The following is a 23,049-nucleotide window of genomic DNA, read 5'->3' on the forward strand; positions in this document are numbered from 1 at the left end:
AAAACTAACAGTCTGTACCGTACTCGGACATTAAGGAAAACAAAAAACTTATGACAAGCAAACTTTTCTCATCATATAGCAGCATACGAACCTACAGAGTTGAAAGCTCCTCGTACTCGCACATGCGTTGTTGTTGCGATGTGCGATGGCGCAGTGTTTGAGCGCGCGAAGAGTGGTGATGTAGAGCAGTTGAGATTGCCCGTGTGAATGACACTTCTGTAAATCGTGTAAATATCGTTGAAAACTGTCGTCATGTCACTCCCTAGGGATGTAAATGACTTCAACATAACCGACGATGTAAGTACGCTAAACATTCCGACCTTGTTACCTTAGTTGTTATGCCTTATTTGCTTTCATCCCATTGCTTACATATTCTCAAACTTTGCAGAACTTTTGGGACGAATTCGACGATGACTGCGCAGCATTTTGCGAAGCTGATGGAGCCAGCAGTGCATCAAACAGAGGTCCCGAAATGCATGCTAAACGCAAAGCAACTGCGGGTGTTGGTAAAAAGAGCGCTACGAAGCCCGACAAGGCAAACGACGATAACTTGTTTGTTGCCACGGGCCTGTGTGCTGAGGACCTTCAAAACTGCTTCGACGATGATTTTGATGAGTGCGCCAATGAGAGCGAGCCTAAAAAGAGGGAAGGAAGTCGCTGTTTGCCTTCTTGCCCTGCTCCGAACGTACTACCGGAGATTCCATCGGACATGTTCGACGATGATTCGGTTGGTTGGCTCGCAGAAGAGCCTGAGATTGTGCCGAGAAAGCGGAAGTTCCCAGGCCCTGCTGGCATACTTCCCAAGTCGGTGAGCATGCCGTGAGACGTTTGTTTAGACATAAACATAGTAACACCTTGTGTGTCACTGTTTGCAGCGTTCTTCACTGCCTTTTCCTGGTTCTGGAATGACCACCGGCGAAGTAAGCTCCGTGAAGCCAGAACCACCTGATGTAAGTATCTTGTGAGTAAAAAAGAAGTATTGGCACTCTTCATTGGCAAAAATGAGTGTCGAGAAGAGAAGTGGGTTGAAACTCTAATATGGTCAGTGTACTGCTAGATACACAGAATTCAAGAGTCTCAACCCGCCAGTCTTAATACCTTTGAGCAGCATGAAGCTGCCTGCTTGTAAAAATATAATGTGATGCAAACTTCCCCAAAAAAGTGTACCTCATTTGCCGCCATGGCTAGAAGTGACACTGGCTAATGCTGCCAGGATTACACTTGCAGAAATACTCAACAATGTAAACGGTGATAGTTGCCATCATTGGTAGAGCATCAGCTGCGCAATTCGGAGGGTGTATATTCACCAGCAGCAAATGTATTTCTCCTTTTTGTCCGCTTTAATTCCGTTCCACTTATTACACTATGTTTAGAAACTACAAAATGTACCCTGCACTTTCCATAGCTTTATTTTCTGTTGGCTTCATTATATAGATACCTGTAACACTATAGTGCATTTTCTATGGCAGGCATAATAGTTCACTGTGATATTTTTCACCCATTTATTTGTGTATTTCAACATACTACAGCCCCAAAGAACTATCGCAGGAGTGGCGAAATACAACACACAAAAGAGCATAACAAATTTCGCTAAACATCATCGATTAGTAATATACAAAAAGAAGTCACCAAGTGATGAAGATCGAACATACCCAGGCAGAGCATTCCACAATTCTATAGAATGAACAAAGAAACTATATTTAAACGCCACCATACGATGAGAAAAAGTAGACATGTTTAACTCGTAGTAATGTAAGGTGGTTGTTCGTCTAGTGGGTGTGATGTACTTTCTTTGTAGGGGGACTCGTGGAGAGTGAATTAAATTATGAAGAAATTTCAAACATTCAACTTGACGACGAGAAGAGAGACTGGTAAGCTCAAGAATTGGAAGATGGGAACTAGGTGAAAAATACCTGCCATAGCAACGATAAATGGAGTGTACAGCCTTCTTCTGAACAGTTTCTATTTTGGTGATGTCAGAAATTTTGTGTGGGTTCCATACAACAGACCATATTCCAATATTGGACAAAGCAAAGTTTTGTAAGTAAGGAGTCGAATGCCAAGAGGTGCTGAACGTAATGTGAATTGCAGGTAGCCTGACTTTCTAAGCACACGGTTACACATGATTTCAATGTGATGAGAATCAGATAAATCGTGAGTGAGAATGAGACCTAGAAATTTATATTGTACACACACGAGTGTGTACATATACCCATATAATCCCAGTGCCCACTTTAGTTTTGCCTCTGCATTCTAGTCTGACTAGGTGAGACCATAATTTATATAAACAGCTTTTTCATTTTTCTTTGTATCTTTTGTAGCATGGAGTTGCTTCCTCGGTTCAGGTGTCCAGCAGTAAAATATAATTCAATCCATATTATTATTATATTTTCAACTGTATGATCGTAATCATGAATAAGCACACGTCACCCTATATGTGTATGTATGTGGTCAGTTTCTTGTTTCTTTTTTTTTTTTAAGTTGCGTTGTGGTTCATCTGCCTACTATTTGTTGTACGTTTCCAGGATTTGCTTTGCACTCCATGGAGTGCTGAGGCAGACAACCCGCTCTCTCCTTGGCAACGTTTAAGACAGGATCTGGGAATGGAAGATGTGAAAAATAGCAAGCTGAATGAGTACTCCATTGCCTGGGTCTTCAAGATGGTACGATATCCATATTAGTATTGTCTTTGTATTCCGTACAACAGATGTTAAAGCTAGCAGGTTTGAAGTTCTAGGAGGCATAATACTGGTAAAAGTAAAACAAAAACAATGGCAGCTATTAACTTATGAGTTAAGCTATTATTTATAACTTCACATATTTGTACCGCAACAGTGTGTAGAATACTTTTTAGAATTAGCATATTGCCTTTTTTGCATTCAGAAATGCATAAGTTTCTAGTACTTGTGCATGATCGCACACAGGTACTTGAAATTTATGCATTTCTTAATGCAAAAAAGGCAATATGCTATACAAATACTTGAAGAGATGTACATTGCTAACTCTTCAGTCATTTATAAGGTACAACTGTTATCTGTAAGTAGTATTACTTGCCAACTTTATAATTTTTTTTGCCTCTTACCTCATTCATCCATGTTTGTTGTACCATTCCAACTGCCCAGTGGTGTGATGCCTGACTTGAGCGCAAGATTTGTGCGCCATGTCTTCTTTACAGAAACGGCTACAGCAGCTTCCTCGTGGCAAAGTGCCAGTTCTCTGCACCTCTATCAAGAATGTTGCAAAAGATATTCTCACACTTCGTGATGGTACAGGTGAGACAACCATAGGCTTGTGAAGATGTTGATTGTGGTGTCTGCTGGGTACCTTTCTTGGAATTTCTTCATTTATTTACTCCATACAGGCATTAACATTGTACTGCTATAAATTTGATAAGTTACTTAAATTTCCTAGAATACTTTGTAACAGTACAAGTGGTTCTGTACGCCCTGTCGCGGTGGTCTAGTGGCTAAGGTACTCAGCTGCTGACCCGCAGGTTGCTGGATCGAATCCCAGCTGCGGCGGCTGCATTTTCAATGGAGGGAGAAATGCTGTAGGCCTGTGTGCTCAGATTCGGGTGCATGTTAAAGAACCCCAGCTGGTCGAAATTTCCGGAGCCCTCCACTACAGCGTCTCTCATAATCATATGGCAGTTTTGGGACATCAAACCCCAACACCTATATATATTATGTTTCAATGCTCTTATTCCTTTTCATTAAAGTGTGAGAGTAGAAGATAGTCTGTGATTTTGTAATTGTGTTTCATATTGCTGTTCTTGCAGTTTTGAACTGTGTGAAATATTTTTTTCACTAGGTGAGATTCTTGCAACTATTGACAAAAGCTGTCAAGATTACAAGTACTGCTTAAAAGCAGGTGCTGCCTTTATTCTGATGAAGGTGAGATCATTTGTTTTTTATTTGACAAGGTGGTACTTTCAGTATATGTCGGTGCTCTTCAGTTTTCACTGTGGTCAAGTGATAGAGCATCTGCGACCAATGCAAGAGGTGTTGGGTTCAATGCCCCGTAATGCAGGAAATAAGGCAGTTTTCTCAAGTGAATGAGAGGTACCCTTACCGCTGCTTGGTAGTGCATGGGCACTTGTTTTGCACTGTAGCAACTTTGTATTTGCCGCTTTTAATGGGATAGCATTAAAGAGCTTTTCTTGCACAAATTCCGGTGTCGGTGTTATTGCTGTTGGTTGCGAGTGAAAAATTGAGAAAGATGCAAATAAAATAAAAATTCCTGAGTTTGAGCGAGGATCGAACCCGGCCCATCTGTGTGGCAAGCATATGTCAGTTGTGGGAAACCTGTGCCAACTGGAAATCACTGCACCATACGGCTTCAAGAGGGTCTTTCTTGTCTTAATTTGCGCCATTGCTACGCCACATAGTAGTATGCGTGGTCACCATATTGTACACTTGTGCTGATCAGCCGATAAATTATTCCAACTTCTGCGCGATTGTGGCCGTGCCTGTGCTGGTAATTCATAAAGAGCGCCAGTATGGCTTATCATCAACAAGAAGCCTGCGTGTGTGGTGTAGCACCGCTTTAAGCCTACTGCACACATTTGATAGCCGTCGACTACCTGAGAGCGCTGAGGTGCTGAGTGCTGCCACCTGAGTCGTCGCATGGTACCGTTTTCAGCGTGCACCGCTTTGCAGAAACGACAGCTGCCCGTTGTCGCGTAGTTGAGCGTTGTAGATCGCGGGCACTAATACAGCAAATGTAGCACGCTCTTTCATGAGGCGACAGCCCAAACGTGCCTCGGCCCTCTGCCAGGTCCGCGAGAGCATTGCTTGTAGAAAGTTCGCAGCATCGCCTTAACGCAACAGGCTTCTCGCCGCATCTGTGCACAGTCTGAATAGGAGTGGGTTCAGTCGGCTCAGCAGGGTGTGTATGCCAAGTAGATGAAGTGCTGCACCCAACTAAATGGTAGACGATTGGCTCCCTGCGACTGTACCGCATCTAAAAAAAAATACTTTGTCAGTTCTCGCATTTATTGCGGACTGCTGATTATGTCCGTTTCGCCGCTGTGTCAATCACAGTGTTGGCTGCGTATTCTGGACTCTGCAGTAGCTTCGAAATGCACTTTGGTTTCGCCACCGCGTGCCTTCGAATGATCGTGCGAGAATGGAAATCATTGCTAACTATTAGCAGAAAAACAGAAATGGCTTCATAGTGGGCACTTTAGGCAAGATTCGCTGTGGCACTGTTTTTATTCCTTCTTTAGCGGTATCGCCACACGTAATTAAAGAAATGCTAGTTGCTACTTTCCGTGAAACACAAATAAAGCTATTTCATGTCTAATAAATGTTTTGAACAGCTAGTCGAAAGAGCTAAGACGTCTTGGTCAACACAATTTATAGCCGTAGACGGTTATCTGACTGTCGGATAGCTGTTCTAATCTCGTGCTAGTTGTCATCTGAAAGAAATCTTGAAAGACCAAGTTTAGACTTTTTCAGTTCATTGCGTACTGCTAGTTATTTTCTAAGAGAAGTCTTGCAAGACCAAGTTTGGATCTTTTGGTTTTTTTATATAGTAGCATTAAAAATGTAAAGCAAGTCATATTAGGAGGGTGTCAACTAGAGCCTGTTCGTTTACCATACTCCTAAACTGTTGCCATTGAAAGATGCAAACACGAACACAGAAAGCTTCTCTGTGTTCCTGTCTACGTCTTTCACGTGCAACCATTTACGAGTATGGCAAACCAACAAGCCCAAACCAGCACCCTTCTAACGTGTTATGTTAGCTTATTTTGCGTTTTTAATGCTGTGCATCTGTGTTTCTGTCTGTTTTTCGTGCACAAAAATTTACGAGTAAACCAGTATAACATATTTGGTGAGCAGCCTGAGGAGTACCACAGAAATTGAGATAAATAACAGATAACAAGCTCTTTCGTTTTACTCGCTTCCTGTGTCAGCTGTTGTGCTGGTGACCAAGAAATTCAGCAAAATACTTCTCCATCTACCCTACCCTCACAAATCTACATCAGTGTTGTGGAATCAGCACGTCCATTTCATTCCAATTTTATTCCGGGGACTGGCAACTTGCTCTGATTCCATTCTTTTGCATTCCTCGGAATAAAAAAAACTTGGTCCATTCTCACTCTGGGAATGGCCAGGCAGGTCAATTTCATTTCTACAGTTCCTCGATATAGCAAAGGTATATCTTGATAGCTTTATCGAGCTAAGAATGGTTGTAACAACATAAAGCTGATGTCATCAGATGCATAAGAACTGCAAAACTACGCTAAACACATTACCACAGTCGAGGGATAGGTAACTTATCTCGTGCAGTACATTCACACTAATAGTTTCCATAGGAGCAGTTCTCCCGCTACCTATGGTATTCGCATGGTCAACACAATCTTAAAAATAAAGTTAGTAAACAGTCGACAACGCATGCATTCACTTTGTTTCGAGCGTACTTTACTGCTTTCGCGGCATCTCTTTACTATAGCCAGCAGCCAGTAAAGCTTGAAACCTCTTTCAACCCTCTAATCCCCAACCCCAGTGCAGGGTAGCATACCAAATCGTAGCATCTGGTTAACCTCCCTGCCTTCCTTTTGAAAGCATGAAAGTGCTGAAGTAAATTTGCAACAGAAGGCAAGGCTTACTGACATGCTTTGGCCGTAAATAACACACACACAAAGTAAAGAAACACTCAACAACAAGCACAAGCGGCAAAAAAAGGGATGTAACCAGGGCTTGTGTTATCTCTCTTTGCTTTCCGTTCCTCGGCTTGCCTTCCAATACACTTTTCGTTCAGCACTTTTGTGTTTGCGCAGCAACCCCTTTAAACATTGCTACAACTTTCGCTACCCTTCTTATAGTGCTACATCATTGTTGGACGCACTAGGGAGAGGACTCCTTCGGGAGAATGGGCATTTAGGTATACTTTGGAAGTGAATTAAAATTTATTTTAAACATTTGCTGTGTCCGACCATTCGTGGGGAGTGTCCTTGCACACAGAGGAAATCCACAATAGGCTTGTTATTGCATCAAAATTTGATGGCACCACCCTTTTAAGAATAACCAGAAAATTGGAATGAAATTGTAATTGTTCAGCCACAGACCTATGAACTAAAGGCTATTTGTGTGTTTTTTATCACTTTTTTACTTGAACTGAGAAGTTAGTGTATGTTGTCTTGTTATGTTTAAAAGCTTACTATGAGTCAATAGAGTGCCGTGCATTGCCTGCTCTATTGTCTGTGAATATAACAGATACCCATTGCATGTAAATTTGGTTGCTTGTACTACAATACTTGATATTCACGATGGTCATATGCAATGTTGCATTGTATAATGGTTGCATATTTCAACACAGCTTGTTCCTTCTTTTTTCCAGGCAAGTGTCTATGTCAATGACCATAGTCAGCACTGCCTTGTTCTAACAAAGCAGAATATTGCCCATATCTACTACAGCTCTGATGACGGTGGCCCTGATATCAACAGAGTCGATGTCAATCCCATGACACTGCAAGAGCTAGAGTGCATCTGTGCTCAGCTGGAGCGTGAAGCTCTCGAAGATGCTGCGAAACGTGAGGCTCAAGGTTCAGGACACCGAAACTCCAATCTGGGCTGCAGTTCTCCATACTTGGAATCTCGTGCCAGGAATTTTTCGTCTGTGCCGCCTGGTTCCACAAATGGGAGAGCACAGTGGAATCAGGGCAAGGGGAGTGCAAGTCCGAGTCTCTTTTCTAACAAGGGTAATGTTGGTGCTCAATCACGAACCAGTGATAGCAAAGCAGGTTCGTGGCAAACACGAGTAGAAGCAACAGGTGCAACTCGCACGTCACAAAGTCCCATGATGAGTGCAAGACCTAAGCTAGCTCAAGGAGCAGGAACAAAGAGGCCAAGTGGATGGCTAAAGGATAATGCAATTCACCCTGATCATCCATTGGAATCACCGTGCCCCCCAAAAGTTCCCGCATACAAGCCACCAGTACAGCCGTCAACAGCAAATTCTAGCCCCAAGCCGCCGTGTGCTGTGTCACCCGTCGTCAGCTTGCTGAAATCGGCCGCTGCAAACAAGCCTCAAGTAGCAGCACAGCCCCGTGCTTTGAACAATGCAACTCCTTCCAAGTGTGTGGTGAATGGCACATCAGCAAATGCTGCAGCTGGTTCCTCAAAATTGCTGGTCCCAAGTGATAATGACACAAGTGTGGAAGAACTTCAGTGGCTCGAAGGTAGGAGTAATCACTGATCATAATGCAGGGATGTTTTGTCATTATTATTTCTTTTTATCTCAATGGTTTGCACATTTAATTCATCTTTATTAACAAACTCTTGAAGGTAGTGCGACATACAATGAAGATGTGATGTAGCATGCCCCCCCCCCCAAAAAAAAAAAAAGGAGAAAATGCATAATATATACCAGCAGTGTTTTATTCAACCTTAAACTGCCAACTGTTGCCATTTCATAACAAAGTTCATTTGGCATGCCAGCCTGGTCTTAACTTGGAGTAAGAGTAGGTCCTATGTTCTGGTTAAGAAACACTTTTAATTTATTTTATTTTTTTTATTTGTTTAAATATCTTTATTAAAGTATATCATTCATCAAGCTTTACAAGCATATTCTACCATCTTTCTAGGCTTTTTATCCTGTTGCATAGTAGGAAGTAGGTCCACAAAAATCTGTCAGTGACTATCAGAGGTAAAGATCTAATACATTTCAGAAGGGGAAGGGGAACACTTCTGCTAAGTTTTGGATGATATGCCACAGATTTTTAAGTACAGTATACCTTGAGGTGATTACAATAAAAGCTCCTCTGTTAACCTTTCGGACAATCTGGCTGCACACTCATGAAAAGTAAATGCACATGATTTTTCACATTTTCTCTTTGTGCATTTTCAGATGATGCTGATGATATCTTTCAGACCATCGATGATGTGTGCCTTGTTTAAGCAAGAAAGTGTTCCTTGTAACAAAGAATTGTATATAAGAGACTATCATTCACATTACACAAGAATTCAGTGCCATTATGCCAGTCTTGTTGGATTATTTTGACCACCTGGAGGTTACGTGTGGGTCAGCACGGTCCTGCGACTTTCTTTGTGAAAGGTGAGCTTTAGCACTCTTTCTAATCCTAGTAACATCTAGGCCGTGTTATGCAAATATAAATGGATCACCTGTAAAGCATAGTGCAATGTACTGTGCTTGTATGTGTGTAAACATACAAGCACAGTACCTTGCACTATGCACTATGCTATACAAGCACAGGTACTGTGCTTGTATGTGTGTGCTTGTATGTGTGTAAACCAGTGTTTAGATGGCAACAGTGCTCGGTGCTAGGCTTGCTTATCATCATGTCATGGATAAAGCAGTTTAACGGCAGTCTGTTACGATTTCTGATCCTGTGGAACAAGAATGACAGTGTAACTTATTAGGCTCGATGTAACGGTGTAACTGAACTGTAGTTTGTTTAAAATGAATATATTTAAAGTAAAGGTCATCACTTGATCATTTACCACTGGATTGCTTGATGAAACGATACATCCTAGGTGTAAACCTTCGAGATAATACGACATATGACACATCAGTCACCTCTGCCGGACGGTATTTTAACTTGTCCTATCGTACCTCCTTAACCGTCAGGTAAAAGCTGCCAGCACGGACATCACTTGGCTTCTGGTGCGTCTTTTGCTGGCCCAGAAACTCTTGAGGTTTTACCGCTACTGACATTTTTACTATTTGTAATAAGCGACAAGAAACCATAGGACTTGCATTATTCGTTGCAAAGAGGCGTGCCTGCTGGAATCCAGCTCCGAAGTGCTGTGGAGTGAACGTGAGGCAAAGGCAAACTTGGCACAGCCTTGTGGTCACTCAGTTTCGAAATTCCTTGCTTACTTAAAAAAAAAACATCACACTTTGCAAACCTTTCGTGTGTTATGCCATCAAATCATATTACACAAACACTTATAAGCCATAGTTTTACTTGGACCTATACATTGAGTAGAGAAGATGAAGGTGCAACACGGGTCAAAGTGATATTTTTCCCAACATTGTCGCAATATTTAGTGAGAATGTTTATGCTTCGTTTTGTCATGCAGTATTTTTACCACTTATTATTTTAACTTGCGAAACCCAGAACATGACTATATTACTCCCAAGAAGATTTATAGTAGACTCATTTTAAGACGAACTCAAAGGAACCACGATCATTTTTTTGTCTTATCAGAAGTACCCCCCCAAAACCAAATGCTAACATGCCAATTACACCTAAATATGTTGCTTGAAAACACGGAATGAAGTATACTCACAATGGGGAGGAAAGGAACAAGAAAAAGCATTTATTTGGCTCGGATTGATAAAAACCATGCTTTCGAGTGGAGTATTTAGACTAATTTAGCGAGTACTCAATTTTACGATTCATTTATAAATGTGCTCATGAATGAATTGCTGCTACATATCAACAATAAAACTGTAGCACGACCATTTTTTTCACCTCCAGGCTAGGGGTGAGGGAGATACCATCTTTTTATGTGTTGACATTCTTTTTTGCACTAATCTTCCTTTCTCAATCCACGTCACAATTAGCTTTCGATATACTTTGAGTCTTGACGGCAGAAGTCCTCTCTCTCTTTCCTCTCTTTTTTCATTTTGCTTTCTCAGTTCGACTGAATGCCTCCATCAAGACTATATTATTCATTGCGCAGAATCCTCATCGTTGTTGGTCACAGCAAGAATTCCTCTTGACAGAAGAGGCATGTTAAACAGTTAGTCTTAAGCAGATTTTTTTTTATTAAGTCTAAGGGAAACCAAACAAACACCCTTGTGTTCGTCTTAACCAAGAATTTGTCTTAACACAGTTTGTCTTAAAAGGAGTTCACGATATACTTTTTCTAACACTAAACATGCAGCATATTGTGACATTTCGTCAAGGAGAAAGATAATTGAAGTAAAATAAAAATAAACTATTGCAGTCATGAATGATTAACACCTTAAATTTATGAGAATTGTTTCCTAGTAATAGCTCGAACTAGTAACATAAATTAACTATTTGGTGCGACAGTTTCATTTGCGGGTGCAAAATTCAAAGCTCCCATTGGTCTTCACAAAATTTTTTCAGAAATATAACACCATGTAAACTACTTTTCAGATTCTCATATACTAGCACAATTTTATTTAGAATGATGGGAGCTGGTAAAAAAAAAAAAGAAATACTGGGCCCACTCAATATAAAATTATGCGTGTGAGTGTGTGTATATGTGTGTACACATTTATATGCATAGCTCATGGACAACTCATGAATAGTTCAGAATCCAAGTGCGAAATACTGAACGACTTTATATTCATTTCTTGTGGGATGGCATAGGAATGACTCACAGCGGCACAGAAAAACATGGAGCTGAGAAAATGCTGATCGGAGTTCAAAAGAGAGCTGGTTTTATTTTTACTTTGACAAAAAGGCCCTGCAACTACCCTGAGTTTCTTACCTCTCTACGATGATGGTCATATAGCTGCACTTTGCCAAGGCAAAACCGCAAGGCTTGTGGCAGAGCAATCTGGTTTTTATGACAGTACACAAGTAAAAGGCTGTCTTGAGAATTTCAAAAATAATAACAATGATAATGAACTTTTTTTAATTGTGAATTTTGATCAATGGGAGGTACCATTGCTGCATCCCCCTTTTAGCTCAAGCAAATTGCAGAGCTGTGAAGCTTACCTCCTTTTGGAGCTTGTGTAAAGCATTCTTATGTCTGAAACTGCCACGGTGATCTAGCCGTTATGGGGCTCGACTGCTGGCCACGGGTCGTGGAATCGAGTCCCGGCCGCAGCGGCCTCGTTTTCAGTTGAGGCGAAAACGCTTGAGGCATGCGTACTCGGGTTTAGGTGCACATTAAAGAACCCTGGGAGGTTGATATTTCCAGAGCCCTCCACTACAGTGTCTCTCATAATCATATTATGGATGATTGATTGATTTGTGGGGTTTGACGTTCCTAAACCAGCATATGATTAGGAGAGACGCATCATATCATGGTTTTGAGATGTTAAAGGTCCGCTCACCAGGTTTCACAATTTTGAGCCGACAAGCGCGATGCGTGGATGAGACGTTCGTGATCATCACATCTGCCAAAATTGACAACGCTACGCGCCGCGGAATCGGGTCAAATTTCAAGATGAACGCTGCTCCCCCTTCCTTTTGCGGGCGCACGCCCAGAGAATATGCATATGACATGCGCGTATGAAAGGCCCTACAAACATGGCAATGCAGTAAAGTTGGTCCTCTATGTAGACGGCTATGCTTTGACGTTGCCAACAGTGGCACGTGACATGACCAAAACTATTTAACACGACATGTGTAATTTGTGTATTGCTGCGTGAAGAGATTAATAAATCTCTAGATTAATAATGAGACCCAATAAGGGAACGTGAGTGTCCTTTTTCTATCATTTTTTTTCCCCCGCAAATCGCAACGAGATGCGGGGCTAATGTGCCAACGTTTCGCATGCGTTTGTGTCCCCGCAGTTCTGGGGTCAGCGCATCGAGCAGGTGACAGCCGTAGAACGCTCCTATGCGTTCGCGCACTCGTTGTGCTCATCTATTCCAGCACGTACTCTGTCTATTCTACTCTGTCTAAGCCAGCGTTTTCAAACCATCCCGCAGAAACAGGTAGTAAACCTCAAAACAATGCTGGTAAAAAAGAAAAATGCCCCTCGCGTGCACTGGGGTTTGGCTTGTACGGGCACGTCATGCGCACGTGACCTCTTGGTCGGATGCTGGAGAGGGCAGGGAAGAGATTTGGCTTGCAAAGGCTACGCGGAGGAGGGGCAAGAGTTTCGAGCTCACCTCCTGTCATCCTCGTTTCGTGCCGCTTCAAAAAAACAGTTTTCTCGGCTCGTATTGAACCGATTAAAAAAAATCATGTAGCAAAATGTTTATCATTACTCACCCAACAACTTCTACGGTCTAACTAAAATTCGGTATGGGGCCTGGTGGGTGGCTCTTTAAACCCCAGATAATATTATTTATTCTTATGCCTGTCCTGCCACAACATTGTGCTTTGCACAATTATTGTGACCACACAGGGTGTGATTTGTTTCTTTCTCTACAAGTCTTTAAACTCGTGGCATAAATAATATGCAAAAATGTTTGTTCCTGACACAACAAAGTGGATGTAAATTATGACAAAAAATACTCTTCACTCTATAGATTCTATTGGCAGAGCCTGCTGTTTATTAATGAAAGCGTATGAAATAGATGTGTGTAGGTGATGAAGTCCATCGCGAGGAAGGTGGCACATGTTGTCTAAGCCAGCGGTGGTATAAATATGGCACCGTGGCTGCTTATCCTGCCACAGTGATCTCCTGATGATGATGCCTTATCATTTATTATTGAAGTAGTCTGCGTGTCATTCCTCTGTAAGGACAGACAAGAAATATAAATCCTTTGTTGCCGTGGTTTGTTCTGACTTCGTTGCCACAAGAATAAAAACAACAACAAAGAAACAAAACTGATAACTTTGAGAGCTATTTGATTTTTCTAATTTACCAATTTATTCAAAAATATTTCACGTTGAGTGAAAGATGTGTGACTGGGGCAATACGGATAAATTATTATATCTATGAATCAAAATATGTTATTTACGATGAAGATAAACACTACAATACTGGCGAAGACATACAACTCTTCCAGGTTTCAAACACCTACAGAACGTCAATCACAATGACCACACCATATTGCACATTTCAAGTACATTAACTCATCCACATCAAGTGAAGAAAAGTATATTGTGCTACACGAATGCTATAAAGTTTAATAAGTACCATTTGATCCAACATGTGTGGTGCACTTTAAGGGATGCTAAAGAGCAAAACGATATTTCGCGTTTTAGTAAAGCACAATTTCACAATCCCGAAAACACCTCTCTTACCGCGGCTCGACGCTTAGTAAGCGAGAAACCACACAAAAAAATGAGGGTGGCGACGCCGTTTTGAGATTTTCGCACCAAACACAATTGTATGAAAAATAGAAATATCAGTGGGCCACTAAAATTGGAAGACAAACAATGGTGTCTGCTATTGCTTTATGACAGGATCTGTTACCTTTTCTCACAGCCTGATTACGGATTACAGGTCAATAAACTTTATCTAAAAGAATGATGCTGGTGAATTAAAACTTTTCAGGAAGATTTTATTTTGCGATGCTCTATCTGTACAAAGATAATTTCATATTAGGCTAATTCTTACACAATCAAAATGCCACTCACCCACATATTGGTGTTTTCTTATAGCACAGTGCCAATTAGAAAGGTTGTGCAGTCAATGTTGCAAAATATATCTTCGGGTGATATTTTGGGAAACTCTTTGAGCTTTCGAACATTTTAGCATGTGTGCGTTAATGTAAGTAAATGACTGTGCTCCTATTCACAGCATTCCCTGTGCTGTTATTCATTTCTTCAATTTGGCGCAACATTACTGTTGGCACAAGGAGAAGAAGTCATGGAAGGCAGCACTGGTGCTAGGTTGCTGTAAAGACACGTTAATTGTCATTTTTAGCCACCTCTGACGCAAAGCAAGCTAGATGTGGGATGTGCAGCTTCGTTTAATGACCCCTCTATGTGAATTCCATAGAGTATTTGGGTCATCGCAACTGTGTGATGACGAGTCTTTTTTCAGGTGCTGCTTCTGCCAGTAATGGAAGACAGTGGTGCATATATCATCTGGGAGTGATAGTGCACCAAAGCATCCCTATCTCTGGATTTAAAGATTTGGAGTTTAATTGTGAAAAAGTTTTTGTCAAGTTAAACGCTTTGAATGATGGTAGGCATGAATGCTTAAATGTGAGCATACATTGTAAGCTCATTGTAGCTCTGATCATTGGGAGACTTTTGTTTGGCTTTCATTTTGGTCATTGCATTGTTTTTCAAAAGTTGGTATCATGTAAACGAGTACTAGAAGCAGAATGGCTCTGTGATACCCTGATTTTTGTTGTGTTCATTAAACTAAGAAAACTACATGTGTATTTCATACAATGACTTGGGTTTGTATCTTACTACTTGAGCAAAGGCATCTTGTGCTCAGTGCTGCCTTATTTTCATTCTTGCCAGCATTAGTGGCCAAATGCTGTAGTGTGCTGAACCGTTCACATTGTCTAAGAACAAAGAAACTGGCTGCAGTTCTGACAAAATTGCCTGTACTTAATATGAGTGCACTTACACTGGAAACCGTGCCATTCAAAGTTGGGAAGGTGGGTTCTTCCAGTGGCTTCTTCTTCTTCTTGCTGGTTGTCACGAGTGCCACTGGTGTTTTGCTGCTGATGGCAAGTGCTGCCTGTAAGATGACTATGTTTGTAACATGCTCTGCCGTCACCAACCACATATCGTTCCTTCGGCATCCGGCATTTGCATTCCATTGTGGCATTGCTTCATGTACCAAATAAACAGTTCAGGCAACGGGACACAAAAAGAATAGTGGGCACTAGACAACAGATTAATATATCAGAAGCACCCACTTCATGCTCCTGACATACAGCATGACATAGCTGCTTATAATGTTTTGTATTTACAGACAGTAGCTGGAGACTGTTGTACATTTTTGGTAAATGGATGAGAGACCTAGAAGTTAGTGCCCCAACGATGACGATGGATGGATGACAGCGTAAAGTAGGCGCAAAGGGAATTTTCAAATATTTGAATGACGCTGTCGGAGAGACCACAGTGTTATTGATGAAGTACGACATGTTAATTGAAATGCTTGTGGAGAGATAAAATCACTTAGCATTATGACTTTTTGATGTTACGATGCCATTTGCTTGCGAGAAAGTGCTGTATTATATGCTTTTTTCTAGTCCTTAACCTGATAGATGCAGTATGTATGTGTTACTCCATAGAAACAAAAGTGATCTTTCATCCCACAATGCTCTGGTTAATAAACAGTTTTTGCTTGACTGTGACATCCCACGATGTGTGCACATGCTATCTTCAAGCATTGAGGTTTCTTTATTCCTTGTCACCTTCTTGCATTACCTATTTTACTTCCTTTTTGTTCAGAATGCGGAATTTCCAAGAAAGATAAGAATAATACTTCAGGTAGAACTTATTATGCTTGCCATCATAAGCGATGCGCATTGAGCTCGACAGGCCAGAGGTATCTTGTGAATTTGTAACTTCTTCGGGGCATAATAACTACACCTTCAGATAACACCATTGTCATGAGACTGTGACACGTTCCCTGTAGGTTTAAATTGTGGCCTTAAACATTATACTTTGAGCCTTTATATAAAAAAAATTGTATTGAATGCTCAATTCAGGACAATCAAAATATATGGGAAGGTATGCTATATATATCCTTGTGGCTTCAATCTAACTGAAAGGGGCACTACAAAGAAGGATTTTTTTTTGCTATTGGTTAATGACTTTTTCAATTCCAAAATCACAATGTCTTCTGCGAAAAGAGTCTTGGTAATCGAGAAAACGCGCAAAGAAAAAATGCAGGTAGCGACGCCACCTTGAGATTCTCGCACAAAACACTGCGACGGCTTAGGTTTTAACGGCGTCTCCTAGTGGCTACTTAGCTCCTAATTATTAAAAATAAATCAGATTGACCTCTGGGCAGGCTGTATTTCTAACATACCAAGTTTCAGGAAATTTCGTTCTGCCAATGTTGCTAAATTGAAATTCTTTGCATCTAGCAAAGAGATTAGGAAGTGAGATTTAAAAATGGTACTTTAACCTCAAGTTTCTCCTCCCGTAACGAGATTATTATGATGAAATTACTGACATCAGAGTTCTCAAGGAATACTTTATCTATAGAAATGGATTTATTGCTTCACTCCATTGTCCTTTTAAACATGAATGCCCATAATAAACCTTTGGCATTGTGGGAATACTAGTCGCCAGGTCAGTTATACTGTCTCTCACTTACTCATTTCTTCACATGGCTTCTTTTTCTGTTGCTATAAGCCTTCAAGGGCTGTACATTCTTATCAAATTGGCAGAATCTGGTTACAGTAACTGGTTGCCAGAAAATGCTGGTATTCTTACCAAGTTATGATGTGATAACTCTGTGACTCTTGGCTCCACAAAGAAAGGACCAATGCCATGTGAAATCTGATGAAGAGAACAAATGTCATGTCACCTGGACAGATGTAAATGAACGCTTCCCTCACATTTACATTGTACTGTAGAAAGCATGAACAACATCAGTTTTTAATAATCATGTTCAAGACTGCTTACTTTTAATGAAACCTGCAGGGTTTATTCTTAAAAGTTGTTCAATTTAGCCATTGGCCTGTTTGACAAGGCCCAGTGCTTAAAGTAAAAGTCAAAAGAGCTCTCACTGGTTATGTACAAATGTGAGTTTCTTAGAGTGTAGTTCAAAGTCAATTTTCTTAAATATTTGCACTGCAAGAAGTAGCACAGCGTAACCGAAAACTTTGAAACGAGCAATAATGTCTGTTAGCAACGATATTCAGGCAGTAACAAGTGAATTGGCCCAAAACTTACGTCAGCATCCGCAGAGGGTGACTTGGCGTCTTCTCCTGTACCCCTTCTTGAAAAACAATTGCAGGTGACCCTAATCACCAGACGTTCCTCCACTGGCTTGGACCATCGAACTGATGAGAAAGAAATATGAAGCAACATGTCCTGATAGCATGTATTCTTTGTTTTGCCATTCATTGTAGAAGGTCACATATTACTGCTACACACTTTATCATTTTCATTTAAATATTGCAAACTGATGTAATGCGACATCAGCAGATGACACAGTGTAAAGTGTTGCAAAGCCAACTGTCATGCCAAAATTTAGATCAAACTTTTCTGACAACTGCACTCAGATGTCAAGTGCTAGTACAATAACAAAATAGATGGTATGACTTGAATGCCATAATTGAGTACATGCAGAATGTGGAGGAGGGTCACCATGATTTTTTAATAGTTTTGTCTGTGCACACCTGTCAAAAGACTAACGAAGGTTCCCAGGACAAGGACGATAAATGCACCAAGAAAACTGTACCACAGGTAGGACAAGCGGTAGATGTACTCAATCTGAGAACTGTGAAAAAAAAAGAAAGAGAAGACAAGTTATACGACAAAACCAATGTCTTTCAATGAGCCATCACGCACAGGCCATGATGCTTACTGGTCATGGGTCCTGTGAATAACTTGTGCTATGATAAAAGACGTATGCTACCATGTCATTGCAATAAGACGTCATGTGTGGTGGTTGCTAGAATAATGCTGTGCAGTATTTCCATCTATAAAAGGCCTTGGTTGTCACTTCGTTTTAATAATTTATATAAAATAATCTGTAATTTAGCTTCCCGCAATTTTCGGCCATCATACGGTGATTGCACGCTTACTTGTGTGTATCAATGTCGACAGAAGGAAGCGTTGGCTGTTCGAGGCCTGTAGCGTTTAGGTACAGCTGGACACAGCCGTCCACCGAGACCGGTGGTCGCCAGTGAAACGGCCTCCGGAGATAGGCGCCCACGCTGATCCAGGATAGTGTGAACACACCGGCCACCAAGCCAGTGACGGCTCCCTATCCGACACAAGAATTCGATGAAATGCAGTGCGGCCCATTTTGTGTGGTTGATAACTGATCTACTGACTTCAATAATTATTGAGTTTCAATGTCCCGAAACCACAATATGATTATAAGAGACGCTGTCGTGGAGGGGTCCGGAAATTTCGTCCACCTGGGGTTCTGTAATGTGCTCCTAAATACATGGACCGCGAGCGTTTTCGCCTCCACGAAAAATATGTGACCTGCTGGTCAGGAGTCTAGCACCATGATCACTAGACCACCGGGGCGGCGTAATGACTTCAGACATGGTCTTTGTGCATTCCCCTCATGAACTGTCTTTTAATCGGCATGAAGTGTGTGACAAAAATGCAATGAAAGGTAATGCATATTCAATGTTAATGATACAGTTCTCTTTAGCATCTTTTTAAAAACTCTACAAGCCAGGAGTCAATGAGCATCATGGTGCATTCACATCAAGGATGGGAAAAAAAAAAAAAGCCACCAGTCGTTTCTGCGAACGTGAATGTTCGGTGAAACTGTATAAAAAAAAAAAACCTGCTGAGGGGGGGTTATTATTCCTTTGTGCACCTTTAACGTAATGCTTGTGATAATTGCTTTGTGACTGCTGTAGTAGACCGCGATTGGTTCTGTGACCATTGTCAGCGAAATGAATTTGTTCTTTTCGTCGAGCATTGTATTCACACCCCGGTGTCCTCAAGCGAGAATGCTACTCGAAAAATGCTTTTTTTTTTTTCAAAATTTTTTTTGCTTTCACTTGCTTTCACAAGTTTAGTTTCTCTACTTTCATGACAAAAAAAATTTAAGGGTGTCATAAAACTCGAATTAGGCTAAAATCGCTTTTAAAGAGCACAAGGTGGCTACTCAAAACTAAAAAGAGCTCATTGTCTAGAGTCTTTCGGAAATAGTCACCTGGCTGCTTGCCATTACATTTCGCATGAGTTCACTAAAACCTCATGCCCAAGATAACAATGATTCCCAAGCTCTCATAACGCAAGAAATCATTTTAGCACACATATATTTGCCACACTGACGCACTTTCGTTTCTACGTTTAAAATTAGTTTTTCTAGAGATGCAATTTCGGCCAGCTTCCTGAATTCGGTAATCACGTTTTTGGTACTTCTGATAGCCGGATTAGGATAAAAATTTTTTCTTGTATTTATCCTCCTTTGATGTGATATCTCACAGTTGATTATTATGAACCCAAATTAACTTAGTATTGGCTGAAAAGTTTCAAAACTTTTCCCATTACTATTTTTGTTCATTTAAATTTATTTTAAACATCTTCTTAATGGTTATTTACATTCTGCAGTTTATGTGGAGCAATATGAACCATTATTCGCACATAGATATAAAAGTTTAGGGCAGAAAAAGTTTGTCCAAAAGACTATATTTTACACATTGTCATCGCAAAAATTGACAACCATGCAACTTGCAATAACACTCAGTGCATATTTGAAATTAGCATAAAAAGTTACGTAGCAGCAAAAAATTCATTGCCATACGCTACAGAATAAACAAATCTTTTTTTTTCTCTTTTTTTAGTAGCACCCCCCTTTAATTTCTGTGGTCTACCCATGGCAGTCTTAGAATAAACTGATTCGTTGCTAGACAGATCTCTCTCTTATATATGTGAAAACAAGAAAGAAAAGCTGTTTCACGTTATTCGGAGGCGTCTTGTGAAGTGCAAAGCAATGACACCCTCAAAAGAGAAAAAATTTTTGAGTGTGTTGCTGCTACCCAATCTTTACCGGAAAGTGCGGAAGGGCGTTCCCGTTTTTCACGGATGCCTTATCATCTGGTCAGCATTCGGCTTCAATGCTTGTTTTGGGGTTTTTATTCAAATGAAATGTTCGTGGTTTTTATAGAGTTGTATTGTTTTGTGGCTTGTTTTGCAGTTTTTCTAGCGCTGTATGCCTGATTGCAAAAGAAAGATATGTAGTTTGCCTTCAATTGTTTCCCCTAAACCACCCAGAGGTTGAAATTTTGTTGTCGCGTTGTTGTGCACGAGTCTGCAGCGAACGCATCGTCGGCCCGTCTGTGCACATTCCCGAACACTCTTGAAAACTCGAGGAGCGCTCGCATTTGCTAGCAGAGAAGCAGGCCATCGCGAGCGTCTGCTGTTGGTTTAGGGGAGAAGGAGGAAGAACCATTATTTAAGCTGGCAGTGCCACATAGCCCTTTTCCCCACCGGGCTGGTCGGCATCCCCAGTCCAGGATGTCAGTAGTCAAAGCCATCACCCGAACCCGCTGGACCACAGTTCGCTGTTCTTCTAGTTCCCAGTCCTGCTTGGTGGATTTGGGGGTCAGGGTTAATTTTGGGTTCATTTGGCAGGCCCAGGCCATATAGCCACTTCACCACAGTACTGGTACTGCCAACTTATTTTTGGGTCGTAATATAAGTGGACACTGCCCACTTACTTTGGTTTGTAAACAGCTGCACAGAGCAGAGTGTTTTTCTGTGGGTACCGCAGGACGCGCTCCTCTATTTTAAAGAGTCCCTTCGCTGGTGCGGGTACAGGCGGCGTTGCTCAATGTAGTTTTCTTCGGTTTCTACCGTGTTGCAGATGTGGGACGTTCAGATCTATCAGGGCAACGGGGAGCTTCCCGGGAAGTAAGCGCGCGGGCCGCTGCATGTGCAGCCTCGTTACCCTGGAAACCCTGATGTCCCGGAGTACGTATAAGACGTGTTAGGATGGGGATCGCGGTCCTTCGTGCTCAATTTTAATAGTTTGTTAGGCAACGGAGAGAGTTCCTTTGAAAGATAATTCTCGCAAGCTCTTCGAGAGTCTGTAACCATTCCTTTTGATTTAGGATGGGATCCCGCCTACAATATGGTTACCTTCTCCGCCAGATATAAGTTTGTGGCTTCACAGATTTAGGGGCTGGCGCTTTGTTGCCTACGTGTTTTTCTGTTCCCAGAGACGAAGCCGTTGCGGGGTTGAGGTATACAAGTTCGCCGTAAAAGAAAACGTGTGAAGGTAGAACTCGTGCAGCATTTAGAATAACACACAACTGGGGCCTCCGCGATCAGCTCTGGCTGCGCTCGTGTGAGTTCATCTTCCCGCAATCTTCCGTTAATTAGCTGTCCTAATTATAGTAGCAGCATTTTGTTCTAAACATGCAGCATAATGACAAGCTTCCACATTTTGATCACAGGAATGCAAGATCTGTTTTGTACTCTGCACTTTTCATTGTGCATGCAGTTAAGCCAGCTTGGCCTTTCCCCAGACAAATAGGAAACCTCCTACGCCTGTGTGCCGTCCTGCTGTTGAGATTTGGGACAGCTGTCCGACACTTGGCTGGAACACTGCACTGCGGCGTCCCTCAGTTTCAGTTTATTGGTTACATATGCAATAGTTACATGATATTTGTACACAGATGAGGGTGCCAGAGTATAAATACAGAAAACAGGACCCTGAGAACCCGACGACGGACACTGAAAAAAAAAACTGTTAGGCGGCTTTTCTGTAAGGCTGTTTTCCAACCAAAACCTTTCGTTCACAGACTGCTTTTCTCGCTCATTGTGCTTTTACCTCTCCTTATTCCAGTAAGAACGTGTGAGTACAACAAAACGTTTTTTTTGTTTTCCAACTACTACTTTGGGGTTGCCCGGCTTCTGTACCCTCAGGCATAGAATGGTGGATGACATAGCACCTGTCATTCGTGAGGAACGGGGGAAAGGCACAAACAGAGTGAGTAAGAAAAGTAGTCCGTGAACAAGAGTTTTTGGTTGGAATACAACCTTACAGGAAAGCCGCCTTGTAGATTTTTATCAAGTGTCCATTGTGTTCAACGAAGGGTTCCTATTGAGACGTTAAACCCCGATCTGCTAGCTCTACTCCGTGCCAGTGATTTCCAGCACTACATTTTGAAAAGTTGTGCCAGAAGAATTTAGCGCACGTACTTACAAAGGAATTGGCGAAGGGGACGAAGATGCCCAGGCTGTAGACGCCGACGAGAGGGCCACCGACGATACCAAGGATAGAGAGCGCTGACTGCGACGTACGTGCGTGACGTAAAACACAAGGTCATACTCACAAGTTGCCTGGTGTAACGTACTTTCTATAAGTGGCAGCAAGAAGAAGTGCAATCATAGTCAAATAGGCCAAGCATGCATATATGCCTTTATGATGCTCACCAACGTTGTGTCGTAGATTGTTTATAAAACAACTTCATTGGCTGTCATGACAACGTTAGTTTGCTGACAGCAGAGTTTATGTCAATGGTAAATCTCGCAGTTGTGGCCATTCATGATGCTGTCCGAGTGGATGGACAGTGAACAAACATTGTAACCACTCTAATTGTCGGATAGGAGGAAGATTACCTGTGCGCAAGAAATGTTCTGGGGGAAGGTTGTGAAGTTAGCATAACTAATTATCACAATTAGTTTCTTTTTTTTTTTAGATTAAACTGTTGATTTGTAATTTCGAAAGATATGTGCATTGAGTGATCAGTCGGTCCCGTTGCTTCCAAATAACTCCAAGGTCGCCAGCCTGGTTCGTAAAAAACAGGCGCCGGTGAATGCGATATAATAGATGTGACATTACTGTGTAGCTA

General features: G+C 41.5%; 2 protein-coding genes across 2 annotated transcripts in view; one reads left to right on the top strand and one right to left on the bottom strand.

Moving 5' to 3' along the window:
* Positions 1–8: 8 nt before the first annotated feature.
* On the top strand, positions 9–15,894 carry LOC119185821 (uncharacterized). The gene is made up of 9 exons (XM_037434692.2): positions 9–297; positions 389–808; positions 876–950; positions 2,526–2,663; positions 3,176–3,272; positions 3,811–3,893; positions 7,345–8,185; positions 8,854–9,060; positions 14,619–15,894. Exons 1-8 carry the CDS (start codon positions 253–255, stop codon positions 8,901–8,903), a joined length of 1,749 nt encoding a protein of 582 aa, XP_037290589.2. The 5' UTR covers positions 9–252; the 3' UTR covers positions 8,904–9,060; positions 14,619–15,894.
* The window catches only part of LOC119164325 (sodium-coupled monocarboxylate transporter 1), a 21,071-nt gene continuing 11,175 nt past the window's right edge, over positions 13,154–23,049 (bottom strand). Inside the window, exons 11-17 of the mRNA XM_075892768.1 lie at positions 22,401–22,487; positions 18,304–18,485; positions 17,896–17,996; positions 17,447–17,556; positions 16,985–17,050; positions 15,159–15,272; positions 13,154–13,359 (exon numbers count right to left, since the gene is read on the bottom strand). Coding sequence (XP_075748883.1) covers positions 13,249–13,359; positions 15,159–15,272; positions 16,985–17,050; positions 17,447–17,556; positions 17,896–17,996; positions 18,304–18,485; positions 22,401–22,487 — 771 coding nt within the window. The 3' untranslated portion in view covers positions 13,154–13,248. The remainder of the gene's footprint in view (positions 13,360–15,158; positions 15,273–16,984; positions 17,051–17,446; positions 17,557–17,895; positions 17,997–18,303; positions 18,486–22,400; positions 22,488–23,049) is intronic.

The sequence above is a fragment of the Rhipicephalus microplus genome, chromosome 1 (genome assembly GCF_043290135.1).
Source record: "Rhipicephalus microplus isolate Deutch F79 chromosome 1, USDA_Rmic, whole genome shotgun sequence".
Classification (NCBI taxonomy): Eukaryota; Metazoa; Arthropoda; class Arachnida; order Ixodida; family Ixodidae; genus Rhipicephalus; species Rhipicephalus microplus.